Below are 16,167 nucleotides of genomic sequence, written 5' to 3'. Positions count from 1 at the left end.
TCTCCCTCCATGACACCCTGATCCATTTCACCATTGTGCACAACTCTCTATCCCCTTCCCAGGGTGCCTTCCCTTGCAATCACAGAAGGTGCAACATCTGTCCCTTTACCTTTGCACCTTTCGAGGCCCCAAATGCTCCCTTCAGGTTAAGCAGCATTTAACTTGCACTTCCTCCACATTTTGTCTATTGTATCGCTGCTCCCAATGTGGTCTCCTCTACATTGGGGAGATTAAACCCAGTCTGGGTAACCGCTTTACGGAACACATTTGCTCAGTCTGCAAGCATGATCGCAACCTTCCCGTTGCTTGCCATTTTAACTCAGCACCTCGTCCTCATGCCCACATGTCTGTCCTTGGCCTGCTGCAATGTTCCAGTGAAGCCCGCGCAAGCTGGAAGAGCAGCATTTCATCTTCCAGTTGGGGATGTTGTAGCCCTCGTGACTCACCGTTGAGTTCAGCAACTTTAGATTGTGACCTTGCTCCTCCATCTTAAACCCCTTTTGGTTTAAGTATCTCATACATGTATCGATTCAGTACAACCACCCACACCCATTACCACACTAGGCCATCTGACTTTTGTTCTTAAAGTTGCGACTTTTGTTGCAATCTTTGACAGCTCTAACACATTCTCTCTCCCTTCAGTTCTGAAAAAAGTCACGGAAATCAAAATGTTAGCACTCTGTTTCTCTCCTGGTAGATGCCATCAGACCTGCTGAGATTTTCTGGTATCCTCTGCCCTTGCTTCAGATTCTGGCGCCTGCAGTATTTTGCTTATTTAACTGAAAGGCCATTCTGTTCATTGTCCAGGATGTGTTGCTGAAAACCTATCCATGTATCAAAGTTGGTGAAGGTGCTGTCAAGGTATAGAAGGTTAAATATGAGGGTGATCACAGGCCAAAAATTCTTGAGGAAGGGTAGGACAGATCTACAAATGGGGCGATATATATAGTACACCCTTAGACAAATAGTTTCAATAAAAGAATATGTAGTAAGTACAATTTAATCTTTCAGACTAGCCATATGCAAAATTAGCCTTGCTAAGGTATTGGTTATGACTGCATGTAAATATGTGTGATTGCTATGTGATAGCCAAGTTTAACAATTTTCATTCTATTTAGGAGACAAACTGCTTATCTTCTCTTTTATAAGAGGATGGACTGATCATTTCAGGTTAGTCGTTCATTATTTATGAAATATTCATGATAAGTGCACAAAATACATATTGGTTTCAAAGCCATTTCAAAAAGATTTTCATTGAGTAAAAGATTCTTGGGAGCCTTCTTCACTTCTATTGGCACCTTTAGGATTATTTTTGTCACAGCGTGAAAGCTCAATACTGAACAAGACTATGGTGCTGCAGAATTAAAGTTCTCTCTGACAAAACCTTAGTGAGATGAAAGATCATTTTGAGCCCTGGTTTTATCCTAACTAATCTGGGGCATAAAACCAAACAAGGTGTAAAATGGCATCTAACCCAAACCTGTTCATTCAAAATTTGACCCACTATTGTAAGATACCTTCGAAAGTACATTGTAGGTCAATGATTATTGTGTGCCAAGTGTTTAGATTGTTTAGACCAATGTAAAACCCATTATATGAGTCAGAACATGCATTACAAGTGTGGCTATATGCAATATTTTATGAAAAATTGCTGGGATTACATAAGAAAATAAGGATTAGGCCATTTAGCCTTTCGAGCCCATGGTGAAATTTAATGAGGTCAAGGCTGATCTATTTCAAAACGATTTTCCTGCAGTATCCCTGTATCCTTTGGTGTTATTAATATGTAGACCTGCCTCTTATTCTGATACTGGGTCCCCTGGTTCTAGGCACCTCCTAGCTAGGGGAAACATCACGGGCGGGATTCTCTGTCAACCAATGCCGATATCGGGAAATGAAATTGGACGGAGAATCTGTTCCAACGCCGAAATCATGGCGGGAGCCAGTTTCACGTCAAATTGCAATTTTCCGTCACCTCGACAGCGGTGTCAGCGCGTTCCAGAATGTATGTGCAGTAAACACCTTTGACATATCATTAGCGGGCCTAATCCGGTATTCTCCGGGGCCTCCGCAATTCTCTGCCTCCAACGGCGAGGTTCACTTGTGTTTTTAAAAATCGCGAAGCCTGCTTCATGACTAATGAGGAAGAGAGAAGAGCTAGGACATGGGGAGGCGTGACCGTGGGCTGCTGGGTCAGACACTTTCTGGGTTGGCTGGGGTGGGGGAAGGGCTCTGCCAGGGCCGGGGGGGTCGACGGGGGAATGGGCTGTGTGGCCGGAATGACACCTCACAGGACTGGGGCAGTGTCCAGGCATGGGTCGCCATTGGCAAGGCAGCCATCAGCTGCGCACCCCACTGACCACCCACCTTGGCCCCTGGTTCTGCATAATGACACCGTCCATATGAGTGCCCTACCCCACCATCACACGCCCCAGTCCCCACCGTCTACCCCACTCTCCCCAGCTGCCACCCACCGGCCAGGCTTCACGCAGCCCACCCAAGGGCAATTCCCACAGTAGCACCTATGGGCAGGATGCCATGGAGCATACCTCTGACAAGAGCAGAGGCAGCCGGCAGTATCTCTGGCAGCAGGGATGGACACCAGGGCCAGAGGCCCCTATGGTGCAGGGCAACTTAACTGGTGTCTAACCTTCTGGCCTTACGGGGCCTAACGTCTAGAAGGATCCCAAGGTGGTACATCAGAAGTGGAGGAGTCTTGCTGCCTGGGTCCCCTTCGGCAGCCATCTTCTGGGGTCTGCGTCATGTTGACCAGCACCTGGGCAATGCCACCGACGGTCCCAGCCATGGCCTGCTGTGACTGAGCCACGCTCAGAAGCGCAGATGCAATGTCTAGGTGGTTCTGGCACATGGCTGCCTGTGATAGGGAAGCCCTGCCCTGGGCCTCAGCCAGCGCCTGCACAGGCCTTGGACATGCTGATCCACAGCCAAAACCCTCAACCCCAATGCCTGCGCCACAGACTCCACCCTTGTGATGTTGGCCTGGTTGGCACGTGTGGTCAGCACCACCTCCTGCTGCTGCACACGTTTGGACTCCTCCAACTGCACTTGCAGGTGCTGGATGCTCATCGACAACACCTCATGTAGTCCCTGGATCTGCGACTGCATTGTGCGACTGATGTTCGGCTAACATCTGTGGTTCCTTGTTTTCTATCCCTTTTTTAAATTGTGGGGTTACATTTGTCACCATTCAATTTGCAGGAACCATTCCAGAGACTTCAGAATTTTAAACGATGACTACCAATACATCTACGGCCACCCATTTCAACACTCTGGGATGTAGATCATCAGGCCCAGAGGATTTCTCTACTTCAAATCTCATTACTTTTTCTAGTACTTTTTCTTTTTCCAAATAATAATATTGTTCCTCGCTTACACTTGATTCTCCATTATTTCTGGGAAGTTTTTAGTATTTTCCTCTAGGAAGGCATACGCAAAGTATTTGTTTAGTTTCTCAGTAATTTCTCCAATAAATGTCTATCAGTGGAATTTAAGATGTAATGTAAGTAGACAATTGGTCATTTTTTGCACTGTAGTATGACAGGAAGACCGTTACATTAATATTGGCAGCCTCTCTGGTTAATTATTACCTTGCAAGACAGTTATTGTATCTGTCCAATTCAGAAACTTTCCACCAGTTCACTTAAAGGTTTTACCTAGGTGTCATGTGAGAGTACCTTTACGAAATGGGTGTTTTTTAATGGGTGTGTATATAAATATCTGTATTGAGAGTACCTTTAATAAATGAGTGTTTACTACTGTAGTGATGTCAGAGAGTGGGTGGAGCTGGGCTGTCTGTCAGCTTTTTACTTTCGTTTTAGGCTGTTTGCTACAGGGTGTGTTTTAGTTTCGTTTTCAGTGTTGGAGCTGAAGCCAGACCAAGGAAGTGTACTGTTGATCTCTCTACCATCAAAAGACTATCTCTTGATCATTTGGTGAATTCAAAATTCTAAACGGTTTCAGTAGTGACTTTAACCAGATGTGCTTCTGTTAAAGGTTTTGTTTTTTAAGTCATATGGATGTTAAAAGGAAAGCTTAAAGGATTACTTAGTGTTGTTGCCTTTGGGGGTTGTATTTGAATTAATAGTTGCTAAGATATTCACTATGTTTTAAAAAGGTTAACTTGAGTTCATAGAATAAACATTGGCTTTTAAAAAATACTTTTCCATTTCTACTGTACCACACCTTTAGAGTGGGCCGTGTGCTCTCCATACCACAATCTATTAAAAGCGGGTCAGGTGAACTCCATGATACACTTTGGGGTTCTCTAAACCCTGGCCCATAACATAGGTATCCTTTAATAGCGAAGCCAATAAAGGACAAACACGAATACAAGTTCAACAACCTTTATTAATTAAATTGAACCCATAAATTAATCCAAGTATATTCAAGAAACACTCTAGATACCCCCAAAGGTGGTCTGGTTGGAGACTAGATCCAATTTCTGAGTCCCTCTGGTCCGTCGTCACGAAGGTGGGTCTCACTGGCAGTGTCTTCCTTCCTTCCTTCCCTGGTCAGTCTTTGGATGGTCAAGCTCACCTCCCATGTCGAGTCTTTGCTCTCGACGTGCCCCAAGTGTCTATTTGCATCCTATTTTCCTTCCCACGCTTTTGCCACTTCCCTTGGCCGCCTGCCAATGAGCCCTCAGGAGGGGGTGTCAGCACCCAATGGTCCGATAGATGACCTGTTGACTGGACACCTGTGCCCACCTATTTTTGATAGTGCGGCATGCACAGACCTCTTGCCAAATAAGGTAATGGCGGGAACTCTGGGCGTTCAGGAGTCTGGTTCAATCTAGGCTGCGGACAATAGACCAGAGCATATCAATCGGGTTTGATGATCTCTTAATGGGTGATTGACAGGGCAAGTCCAAATATTCCTCGGCAGCCTGTCTGAATTGTGTATATTCTAACTAGGCCAGGTCCAAATTTCCAGCAGCCCATTTGTTGGCGCTGACTGCAGTTTAATTTAAAATGTCTAATTCTTTAATTTAGGATATCCAATTTTATTGAGGCTCAAAATTAGGCGTGCTAGGTCACCACACAGTCTTTTCTTTTCAAAATGACTGAATACTAAAATACAGCTGCCTGTGCCACCATAATCATTTTGTAATGGAACAAAAGATTTGCTGAATGGTAGGGCATCACTTTGACATGCATGAGATTTCTACTTCACTTTTAGCATTCGTGCACTTCATATTTCACTGCAGCATTTGGTTCATCCTAAAACAGAGGACCCCAAAGTGGGGTACGCAAATCTCTTGAGTGTACGTGAAATGCTTCAGGGGGTTTGCAGGAAAAATCGTGCAACGGCCGATCTGGGCGTGTCTAGATTGGATTAACAGTCTATCACTGTAAAGGAACATTCCAATTGACAGGCTACTTACCAAATGATTGCTGCTGTTTTAAAAAGCACCAATCATTGGCCAGTAGAATGTATCCTATATCGCACCACATGGCAGGACTCGCTGTTAGTGGTCGGAGCAAGTAAGTAAGACAAGTAAATCCTTTGATGATTTTTGAAAGCTGGGGTTGAGGCAGGACTCGGGAAAGGGAGGGGCTGGTTTAGCACAGGGCTAAATCGCTGGCTTTTAAAGCAGACCAAGGCAGGCCAGCAGCACGGTTCAATTCCCGTACCAGCCTCCCCGATCAGGCGCCGGAATGTGGCGACTAGCGGCTTTTCACAGTAACTTCATTTGAAGCCTATTTGTAACAATAAGCAATTTTCATTTCATTTCATTTCATTTTTTCATTTCAGGGAGCTGAAATCGAAAGCAATAATCCAGCGACAGTGGTATTATTTAACTGTCAAGAATCAGCAGCCAGAACAAGAGAAGTTGCTTTTTTAAATCAGAAACATCAGGTTCTGAAAGCTGTGATTTCTAAAAATTATTTATGTCCAGTCATTGCAGCTACAGTGGCAAAACATTTGAGTACCCCGACCCACAGCCATTAATTGCTTTCAATTTCAACTCCCTCTCCGGAATCCTGCCTTAACCCAGTTTCCTGAAACCACCTTGGGACATATCTGTCTTGTAAAAAATAATCTTCGATCCAGTGTACCTAATTGCTGCAATTTAGCTCAAATCTCATGATTTTTGGTGAGCTTTTTGATCCATGAGGCTGTCGGGGTATTCTCCAGGGCTTCCCCGCCTCCGATGGGCTGAGTTCCCGACGGCGTGGTTCACTTGTGCTTTAAAAATCATGAAACTGTTGTAGTGGCTGATGAGAGAGAGAGAGGGGGTACAGAAGATGCCCAACATCGTCATAGTTTGCTGACAACTGTGCCACTGGCCGGGGGGCTTCTGCCAGGGCCGTGGGGAGTAGCAGGGGTTGGCGAGGAAGTACGCTACGGGTTGGGATGGACGGGCACGGAACATCATTGCCGCAGCCGGAAAGGTAGCCATGCCACTGCGCACGCCACTGTGAACAAGGCCACGGGTTGTATGGATGCCCCCGCAGGCCACCCACCTACAGTTCCCTCTGACCCCAGCCAACCCATGAGCTATATGGGTGTGCTTCAGCATGTGGACATGTGGGGCTGGATTCTCCGATTTTGAGGCTATGTCTGGAGAATGTGTCTAGTTCAATGATGAAAAAAATCGGCGAGACCCCAGCACCGATCCTCCACAGCTAGCAGCTGTGCCACGTAAAACACAAGGACTTTATGAAATAAATGGCTGGAGAATTGCCGGTCCCGCGGCATGCGCATGGTGAAGACCTGCAGTGGTTGCGCCATACAACATGGCGCCGGCTGCGCACAGACCTGACCTGCCAGATAGTGTTCTCCTGGAGCCCTCGCCGAAGCCTCCCTTGGCCAGTGGCACGGTTCCCACTCCCCCCCCCCCCCCCCCCCCCCCCCGCCCGCCGACTGTGGCAGCGCTGGACACAGTCCGTAGCCGCCATGCCAGGTTCACGTAAACTGAGAGCACAAGTGAACCACGCCATTGTGAACTCAGCCCATCGGAGGCGGTGATTCGGGGGAGGACCTTCAGGTAACGTCCTGAGGCCGTCCCAATGCCACGTGGCGTACTCCCCTTTTGGAGGGGGCGGAGCATCTGAAAACAGGCACTGCCCCTGATTCGGTCGTAAAAAGGGATTCTCCGCCCGATTGCCAATTATAAAATCGGCGTCGGCAAGCGGAGAATCCCACCCTTAGTCTCAGAAACAGAGAATCCAGCCCCTTCATTTTATGTTGCAACCATGATTTAGTGGTTAGCATAAATGCTTCACAGCTTCAGGGTCCCAGGTTCGATTCCCGGCTGGGTCACTGTCTGTGTGAAGTCTGCACGTCCTCCCCGTGTGTGCGTGGGTTTCCTCCGGGTGCTCCGGTTTCCTCCCACAGTCCAAAGATGTGCGGGTTAGGTGGATTGGCCATGCTAAATTGCCCGTAGTGTCCTAAAAAGTAAGGTTAGGGGGCGGGGGGGGGGGGGGGGGGGGTTGTTGGGTTACGGGTATAGGGTGGATATGTGGGTTTGAGTAGGGTGATCATGGCTCGGCACAACATTGAGGGCCGAAGGGCCTGTTCTGTGCTGTACTGTTCTATGATTTCTTGCGTAGTTTAGAAATATTGATGCATTGGGGTATTGACTCTCATTTTCCTTCATTGCAGGAATGCAGACATTGGCTGTCCATCCATCTGTGAATCAGCACACTTCTTCATCCTCCTTTGCATTATGCTTTATAGTTTTGCAATAGATTTTCAGTCCTTATGTTCAATAAAATATTTTTCTAACTTGTAGACATTAATATATTCCATTAATTCATTGATGTGATGTTGCAAAAAAGAAAATCGTTCATATCAAATCTGAATGCTAAACAAATTATGAAAGGTTTTCTAATTGTGAAGCAATGGTTCATTAAAAATAGTTTTGGGTTAAGCAAAAAGATGGGGAAATGCCAGTGAAACAATTCAGAGCAAGCTGATTCTCAAATCCACTTTTCTAAATATAAATTGTGACTTTAATTTAACTTGATAAACATAGAAGGAAAATTCAAAATTTACAAGACTTTTACTTGCATTTTAAAATTAAAGCAATTCTGGGGTGGCACAGTGGTTAGCACTGCTGCCTCATGACGCCAAGGACCCGGCCCCGGATCACTGCCCGTGTGGAGATTGCACGTTCTCCCCGTGTCTGCGTGGGTCTCACCCGTACAACCCAAAATGTGCAGAGTAGATGGATTGGCCACACTTTATTGCCCCTTAATTGGAAACAAAATTGGGTACTTTAAATTAAAAAATATATATTTTTTTAACCATCCCGAATTGATTGAAGATGGAATAGGATTCAGTTTAAAGAAATGTATTCCTACCAAACTATCGAAAGATTTTCAGATGTTTATGACTTGTTAGTTTTTTCTCCCTTAATCTTTTAAGTGACATAGCTCATGAAGCGTTCAAATTCTAAACTGGGTTGCAGCAAAATGTCTTTTGATAGGGAATCTGCTGATGGCTCCTGGTCTGCTGTGAGTCTATTGAACTGGAAAAGTTTATTGGCTTCAATCTTCTCAGACTAAGGGAAAGAGTCCAAACTGCTGACCTGCTCTACAGTAAACCTTGTTGGAAGGACGTGCTTGTATGGACAGTGATGTGGAACTTGGTTCTGATGCCCCACCTCACCAGTCAATAATCACTGTTTAGCCTAACATTAAAAAAAATGGCATATAAGGTGAAAACCGTTATTTAATTAAGGTTTGATCATGGGTCTTCAACACTACAAAATATTGCTGTTTAGTTATACTTGTAGAAGGATTAGCAGAACGGTATGAAATGATTTTTTTTGTGTCATTATTTTAGATCTCATTAGGATCTGTAAAACATGAATACTTAAGTAAGTCAGTAGTTTGTTAAATTTTACTTATGTTTTGTGCTCTTGGTATTTTTTATTGTGTACTTCTTGTCAGTCATTGAATCCTTCTGTCCTGTCACAGTACCAAAACGGCTCTTATCAAAGTCAGAATTTTTTTTAAATTGTTTTTATTCAAGTTTTTCTTAAACAAAATTTTACATAACCAATAACAAAAAGGAGAAAATTTAACAAGGTGGTTATAGTCCATTTATAAAAGAAGGGTATACATTCCATACACAGTTCCCCACCTAGCCCCCCCCCCCCCCCCACCCACCCACCCACCACCACCACCACCACCACGGATTGCTACTGCTGCTGACCTTTCAATGTTCTTCCAGAAAGTCAAGGAACGGCTGCCACCACCTGGAGAACCCCAGCAAGGACCCTCTTCAGGCAAACTTTATTTTACCTAGACTGAGCAACCCAGCCATATCGCTATCCCAGGTCTCCACACTCAGGGGCCTCGAGTCCCTCCGCATTAACAAGATCTGTCTCTGGGCTACCAGGGAGGCAAAGGCCAGGACGTCGGCCTCCTTCGCTTCCTGCACTCCCGGATCTTCCGACACTCCAAATATCTCTATCCCCAGACTCGGCTTTACCCGAGCGTCCAAGACCTTGGACATAGCATTTTCAAAGCCCTGCCAGAATTCTTTAAGCGCTGGGCATGCCCAGAACATATGGACATGGATTGCTGGGCTCCCTGAGCATCTCGCACACCTGTCCTGCACACCAAAGAACTTGCTCATTCTCGCTGTCGTCATGTGTGCCTGGTGAACCACCTTAAACTGAATTAGGCTAAGCCTGGCACAAGATGAGGAGTAATTAACCCTGCCTAGGGCATCAGCCCACAGACCCTCATCCAGCTACTCGCCCAGCTCCTCCTCCCACTTGCCCTTCAGCTCTTCCGCCGAGACTTCCTCTGACTCCTGCAGTTCTTGGTGTATGTCCGACACCTTCCCCTCCCCAACAGAGGCCACCCTGTCCTGTATCCTGCAGGGGGGTAGTAGCAGGAATGCCACCACCTGTTTCTTCAGAAAAGCGTGTACTTGGAGGTATCTAAAGGCATTCCCTGGGGGCAGACTAAATTTCTCCTCTAGTGCCTTCAGGCCAGGAAAAGTCCCATCTATAAATGGATCCCCCATCTTTTTGATACTCGCCCTATGCCAACTTTGAAACCCTCCGTCTATCTTGCCCGGAACAAATCTATGATTATGCCGTATCGGGGTCCAGACTGAGGCCCCTTCCTCCCTCCTGTGCCTTGTCCACTGACCCCAGATCCTCAGTACCGCCGTCACCACCGGGCTTGTGGTGTACCGTGCCGGCGAGAACGGCAGCGGTGCCATTATCAGTGCAACTAAGCTGGTGTCCTCGCATGACGCTGCCTCTAGCTGCTTCCATGCCTCCCCCTTGTCCATTACCCATTTCCTAATCATCGATATATTAGCCGCCCAGTAATAACTGCAGAAGCCACCCCCCCCCCCCACCCCGGTTGCGCTCTAAGAATAGCATTTTAACTCGCGCGGTCTTGTTTGCTCACACAAATCCCGTGATAATCCTGTTCACCCACTTGAAGAAGGATTTGGGGATGAAGATGGGAAGGCACTGGAAGACGAACAGAAACCTGGGAAGGACCTTCATTTTCACGGACTGCACCCTACTTGCCAGGGAACGCGGGAGCATGTCCCATCTTTGGAAGTCTCACTCCACCTGTTCTACCAGCCGAGACAGATTGAGCTTGTGTAGGGCATCCCAATTCCTAGCCACCTGTATACCCAGGTACTGAAAGCTCCTCTCCACCCTCTTGAGCGGGAGCTCACCCAGTCTCTCCTCCTGGACCCTCGCACGGATCACAAATAGCTCATTTTTCCCCACGTTCAACTTGTACCTCGAGAGACTCCCAAAGTCCTTTAGGATCCGCATGCCCTCCCCATCCCCTCTAGTGGGTCTGAAATATACAGGAGCAGGTCGTCTGCGTAGAGCGAAACACGATGCTCCTCTTTCCACCCCCCTTCCCCCCCCCCCCCCCCCAAACCAGCCCCCTCCAGTTTCTTGACGTCATCAATGCCATGGCAAAGGCTCAACGCCAGGGCAAATAGCAGCGGGGACAGGGGTCACCCCGCCTTGTCCCTCGGTGCAGCTGAAAATACTCCGACCTCAGTCGGTTCGTGGACACACTTGCTACGGGGGCCTGGTACAGTAGTTTGACCCACCCTATGTATTCCTCACCAAATCCAAATCTACTTAACGCTTCCCACAGGTACTCCCACTCCACCCGATCAAAGGCATCCATTGCAGCTACTACTACTGCGTCCCCTCCTTCTGAGGGCATCATAATAATGTTTAGGAGCCTCTGCATGTTCGTGTTCAATTGCCTACCCTTGATGAACCCTGTCTGAGCCTCGTCAATCACCCCCAGGACACAGCCCTCTATTCCGGTGGCCAAGATCGTAGCTAGCAGTTTGGTATCTACATTTAGGAGCGATATCGGCCTGTAGGACCCACACTGCAACACACCCCGCTTAAGGATGAGCAAGATCGAAGCCCCTGAAATCGACGGAGGGAGGGTTTCCCTCTCCTTGGCCTCGTTAAAGGTTCTTAGCAGGAGTGGGCTCAGCAGCTCCGAGAATTTCTTGTAGAATTCTACAGGGTAACCGTCCGGTCCCGGGGCCTTGTCCGACTGCATATTCTTCAAGCCCTTAATTATCTCCCCCGACTCAATCGGGGCCCCCAATCCCTCCACCAGCTCCTCGTCCACCCTTGGGAACCTCAATCGGTCCATAAATTGCTTCATCCCTTCCCTCCCCCCCAGGGGCTCTGACTCATACAGCTTTCAGTAGAAATCCTTGAAGACCTCATTGATCTCTTCCGGGCTCAGGACCATGTTACCCCCCTCATCCCTAACTCCCCCAATTTCCCTGGCCGCCTACCTCCTTCGAAGTTGGTGCGCCAGCAACCTACTCGCTTTCTCCCCATACTCATGTACTGCTCCTTTCACCTTCCTCAGCTGTGCCTCTGCTTTCCCTGTGGTCAGCAGATCAAACTCCGCCTGCAAACTCCGGCGCTCCTTTAGCAGCCCCTCCTCAGGGAGTCTCCGCGTACCTCCTGTCTACCCCGAGTATCACTCCCACTAACCTTTCCCTCTCCGCCCTATCTTCTCTATGTGGGACCTGATAGAGATTAACTCCCCTCTGATAACTGCCTTCAAGGCCTCCCAGACCGTAGTCACTGTTACCTCTCCCGTATCGTTTGTTGTCACATAGTTTTGGATGCTCCTCCTAATCCGCCCACAGACCTCCTCATCCGCCAACAGTCCCACGTCCGCCCAGTGCGGAGCATGGTCCGAGACCGCAATGGCCGAGTACTCGACCCCCTCCACCCCTGGGATTAGCGCCCTGCTCAACACGAAAAAAATCAATCCGAGAGTACACTTTATGCATGTGGGAGAAGAAAGAGAACTCCTTCGCCCTTGGCCGAGCGAATCTCCACGGATCCACTCCCCGCATCTGGTCCATGAAACCCCTCAGGACCTTGGCCACTGCCGGCCTCCTCCCCGACCTGGACTTGGACCGGTCCAGAGCCGGGTCCAGGACTGTGTTGAAGTCGTCCCCCCCCCCCCCCAATTATCAGATTGTTTGACTCCCAAGTCCGGTATTTTACTTAGCATGCGCTTCATGAATCCGCGTCATCCCAATTCGGGGCATAAACGTTCACTAGCACCACCCGGGCACCCTGCAGCTTACCACTCACCATAATGTACCTGCCCCCTTTGTCCGCCACAATACTTCCCGCCTCAAATGCCACCCGTTTGCTTACCAGGATTGCGACCCCCCTGGTCTTTGCGTCCAACCCCGAGTGGAACACCTGGCCCGCCCATCACTTCCTCAGTCTAGTTTGGTCAGCGAGTTTTAAGTTTGTCTCCTGTAGCATGGCTACGTCTGCCTTTAATCCCTTTAAGTGCGAGAACACACGGGCCCCTTTGACCGGCCCGTTTATGCCCCTTACATTCCACGTGATCAGCCTGGTCAGGTGGTTGACCACGCCCCCTCTGCCAACTAGCCATCTCCTTTATTAACCCAGCCACGTTGGACCCCAGCGGGGCACCCCCCGCTCACTCAAGCCCTCCTGCCGGAGGCTCTCCATCCCGACTCTAACTGACGGGCCCATCTCCCCTTCTGTGGCTCGGCTCCGCGAAAGCAGAGAGCTGGCAAAGGACTCCGAGGGCAAAAACAAAAAGAGAACGGGCAAACCAACATAATAGCCGCCTCCCTAGCCCCCATACAACTTGCACTCTGCTTCCAATCTTACATTAGGACAGCACCCGGTTACACCCCTTCACCGGACGTTCCAACAACGTGCAGCTGCCCATTAGTTCAAGTCCAACTTCTCATTCTTAATGTCCATGCCTCGTCCGGCGTATCAAGTAGTGGTGCCTGCCTTGGTACGTGACCCACAGCCTCGCCGGATGTAGCAGCCCGAATGTCACCCCTTTGTTGTGGAGGGCCATCTTGGCCCGGTTGAATCAAGCATGCCTCTTAGCCAGATCTGCTCCGCAGTACTGGTAAATTTGAATCTCACAGTTCTCCCATTTATTGCTTCGCTCCTTCTTTGCCCACCGCAGGACACGTTCCTTGTCTGTGAAGCGGTGGAATCTTATCACCATAGCCCTCGGCGGTTCGTTCGCCCTAGGCTTCCTTACCAGGACTCTGCGTCCAGTTCCAGGGGCCGCAGGAAGGCCCCCGCGCCTCAGGGAGGCCCAGGATTCGCAGGTTCTGCCTCCTTGACCTATTTTCAAGGTCTTCCAGTTTCTCCTGCCATCTTTTGTGCAGGGCCTTGTGTGCCTCCACCCTGACCGCCAGGCCCAAGATCTCATCCTCATTTTCAGAGACCTTTTTTTTCCACCTCTTTGATCGCCTTCTCCTGCATCTTCTGAGTCTCCACCACCCTTTCCATGGAAGCCTTCATAGGGGCCAGCATCTCCGTCTTGAGCTCTGTGAAGCAGCTTCTCAGGAACTCCTGCTGCTCCCGAGATCACTGGGCCCACGCCTCTTGGTCCGCGCCGGCCTCCATTTTGTTCCGCTAAAGATCTGTTAATGGACCCAAATGTCCGATCTCAGCGGGAGCTGCCGAACGTGCGACCTACCCGGGCAAGGCCACAACCGGACGTCCCACCAAAGTCAGAAATAATATGCAGTGACTGTGACTGAAGTAAACTTTCCCTCTTCTTTCTCATGTTTGCACTAATGAGCCTATCAGCAGCAAATTTGGGAGAGAAACCATATTTTTGACGAGAGGAGCAGCGAACACAAACGTCAATGAGTTTGGGGACTGGGCAGCTGAGGCCAGGAGTCAAGGAACAGAGCCCCAGGAGCCGAGGGTCGGGGAATAAGCCCGGGAGCAGAAATGTCAGGGCACAAGTGAGCCATCGAGGAAGCAGGAGCGTGAATAATCGGCATCTCAGAAACTGTGAGAGAGTGTCAGGGGGAAGAGAGCGTGAGAGGAGGTAGAGAGTATGGAGGGGAGAGAGTGAGGGGAGTGGGAGAAGGTGAAGGAGAGATTATGAGGGAATCTGAGGGGGAGAGAGTGTTAGGGGTGTGTGGGTTGAGTGTGAGGGGGTAACTGCAATTTTAAATATTTGAAATTTAAAAAAATCCCACAGCTGTTAAAACACCTTTGTGAAGGGAGATTCTAATCAGGCCTTCTTGAAAATGGCTCAAAGGTCAGATGGTGCCACGAAACTGTCACATCAGCCCATGGGCCAAACTGCCCACCCACCTCAGTTCTTGCTGCCATTGCCTCCAAAATACCTGTCCTCTATTTCACCATTTTTGGTAATTGAGGTCTGATATCTTCCCAATTTTAAACATAATTCAATTTTTGGATTAGACTACTTATTTTTATTTTCCGAATAAGTCAAAGCTTAATTATTTAGAGTTAATTTTTAAAATATTCAGAAAACATAAAAACGGGAACAGCCAAAAATACAAAACAACATTGAACAATCCATAACAAAGTAACAATGCATATAACAATATAACACATCAAAAACATCCCAACTATACAAGTACATGGCCGCATCCCCAAGAAATGTTTGAAACAAACTAAAGAACCCCCACCCCTTAATAGCCAATATTTACTGTACCCTGTCACCCTCCCCTACTTTCCACCCCACCCCCCCCCCACCCCCGCTGACATTCATCCATTGACGCAGCATCTGCATGATCTCGCCAATGTGCCACGCCTCAGGACATCATTTCCTGCAGCTTATGAGGTAGACAACGTTGGCCGAGTCACACGAGTATGTATCACGTACCTGGTGGGTGGTGTCCTCACGTGTAATGGTGGTATCCATGTCGATGATCTGGCACGTCTTGCAGAGGTTGCCATGGCATGGCTGTGTGGTGTCATGGTCGCCCCAGTTCCAACGCCGGCATCTCCACATCTGTGCTAGATTGTCAGCCTAGATTCCCGTACCGGCCTCCCCGAAGAGGCGCCGGAATGTGGCCTCTAGGGGCTTTTCACAGTAACTTCATTGAAGCCTACTTGTGACAATAAGCGATTATTATTATTGTACTCAATTTCTGCAGTGGAATTGCACCTCTAACCTTGCAACACAGAGGCACATCTATTACCAATTGCACCACATCAGATCCCAAATCAACAAATGCGAGCAGAATAAATTCAGCAACTACAGGCGAGGCTGCTTGATACCGGTGAGAAAACACTTATGAAAAATGAACCAGAATAAAATTAATCGGCACTTCGAAAAATATGAGTTAATAAATGAAAGCCAATAGATTTCTTAAAGGCAATTGTATTTGAACAGTTTGATTGAATTCTTTGATGAAGAAATGGAGATGGTTGGTGAGGAAAATGTACGTTGTTGTTGTCATAATATACATCTATGTATATAATGGAGTGCAGACAGGCAGTGATTGACACACAGGATGACCAGTGAGCACCAGTGGCGTGCAGAGGGGGGGGGGGGCGACGGTGCATTGGCCCCGGGCATCCATTGGATGGGGGCATCCAATCAGAGAAGGGGAAAAAAAAAAAATTTTTTTTTTTTAATTTTTTTTTTAAATTTAGATTACCCAATTATTTTTTTCAATTAAGGGGCAATTTAGCGTGGCCAATCCACCTACTCTACACATTTTTTGGGTTGTGGGGGCGAAACCAACGCAGACACGGGGAGAATGTGCAAACTCCACACGGACATTGACCCAGAGCCGGGATCGAACCTGGGACCTCAGTTCCGTGAGGCGGTTGTGCTAACCACTAGGCCACCGTGCTGCCCCAGAGAA

At 48.2% G+C, this 16,167-nt stretch overlaps 1 protein-coding gene across 6 annotated transcripts in view; it reads left to right on the top strand.

The window, feature by feature from the left end:
- LOC119976425 (ubl carboxyl-terminal hydrolase 18-like) overlaps positions 1-7,787 on the top strand; it is a 129,597-nt gene extending 121,810 nt beyond the window's left edge. For 3 of the 6 annotated variants that reach the window (XM_038816953.1, XM_038816958.1, XM_038816957.1), the window contains 2 exons: positions 1,119-1,170; positions 7,630-7,763. In XM_038816953.1, coding sequence (XP_038672881.1) covers positions 1,119-1,161 — 43 coding nt within the window. In that variant the 3' untranslated portion in view covers positions 1,162-1,170; positions 7,630-7,763. Of the gene's footprint in view, positions 1-1,118; positions 1,171-7,626 lie in introns of all 6 variants that reach the window. The other 3 variants (XM_038816956.1, XM_038816954.1, XM_038816955.1) reach the window with 2 other exon arrangements.
- Positions 7,788-16,167: the final 8,380 nt, after the last annotated feature.

This window comes from Scyliorhinus canicula, chromosome 13 (genome assembly GCF_902713615.1).
Source record: "Scyliorhinus canicula chromosome 13, sScyCan1.1, whole genome shotgun sequence".
In the NCBI taxonomy this organism is placed as follows: domain Eukaryota; kingdom Metazoa; phylum Chordata; class Chondrichthyes; order Carcharhiniformes; family Scyliorhinidae; genus Scyliorhinus; species Scyliorhinus canicula.
The sequence above is the reverse complement of the archived record's forward strand: the minus strand, read 5'-3'. Positions and strand labels throughout refer to the sequence as shown.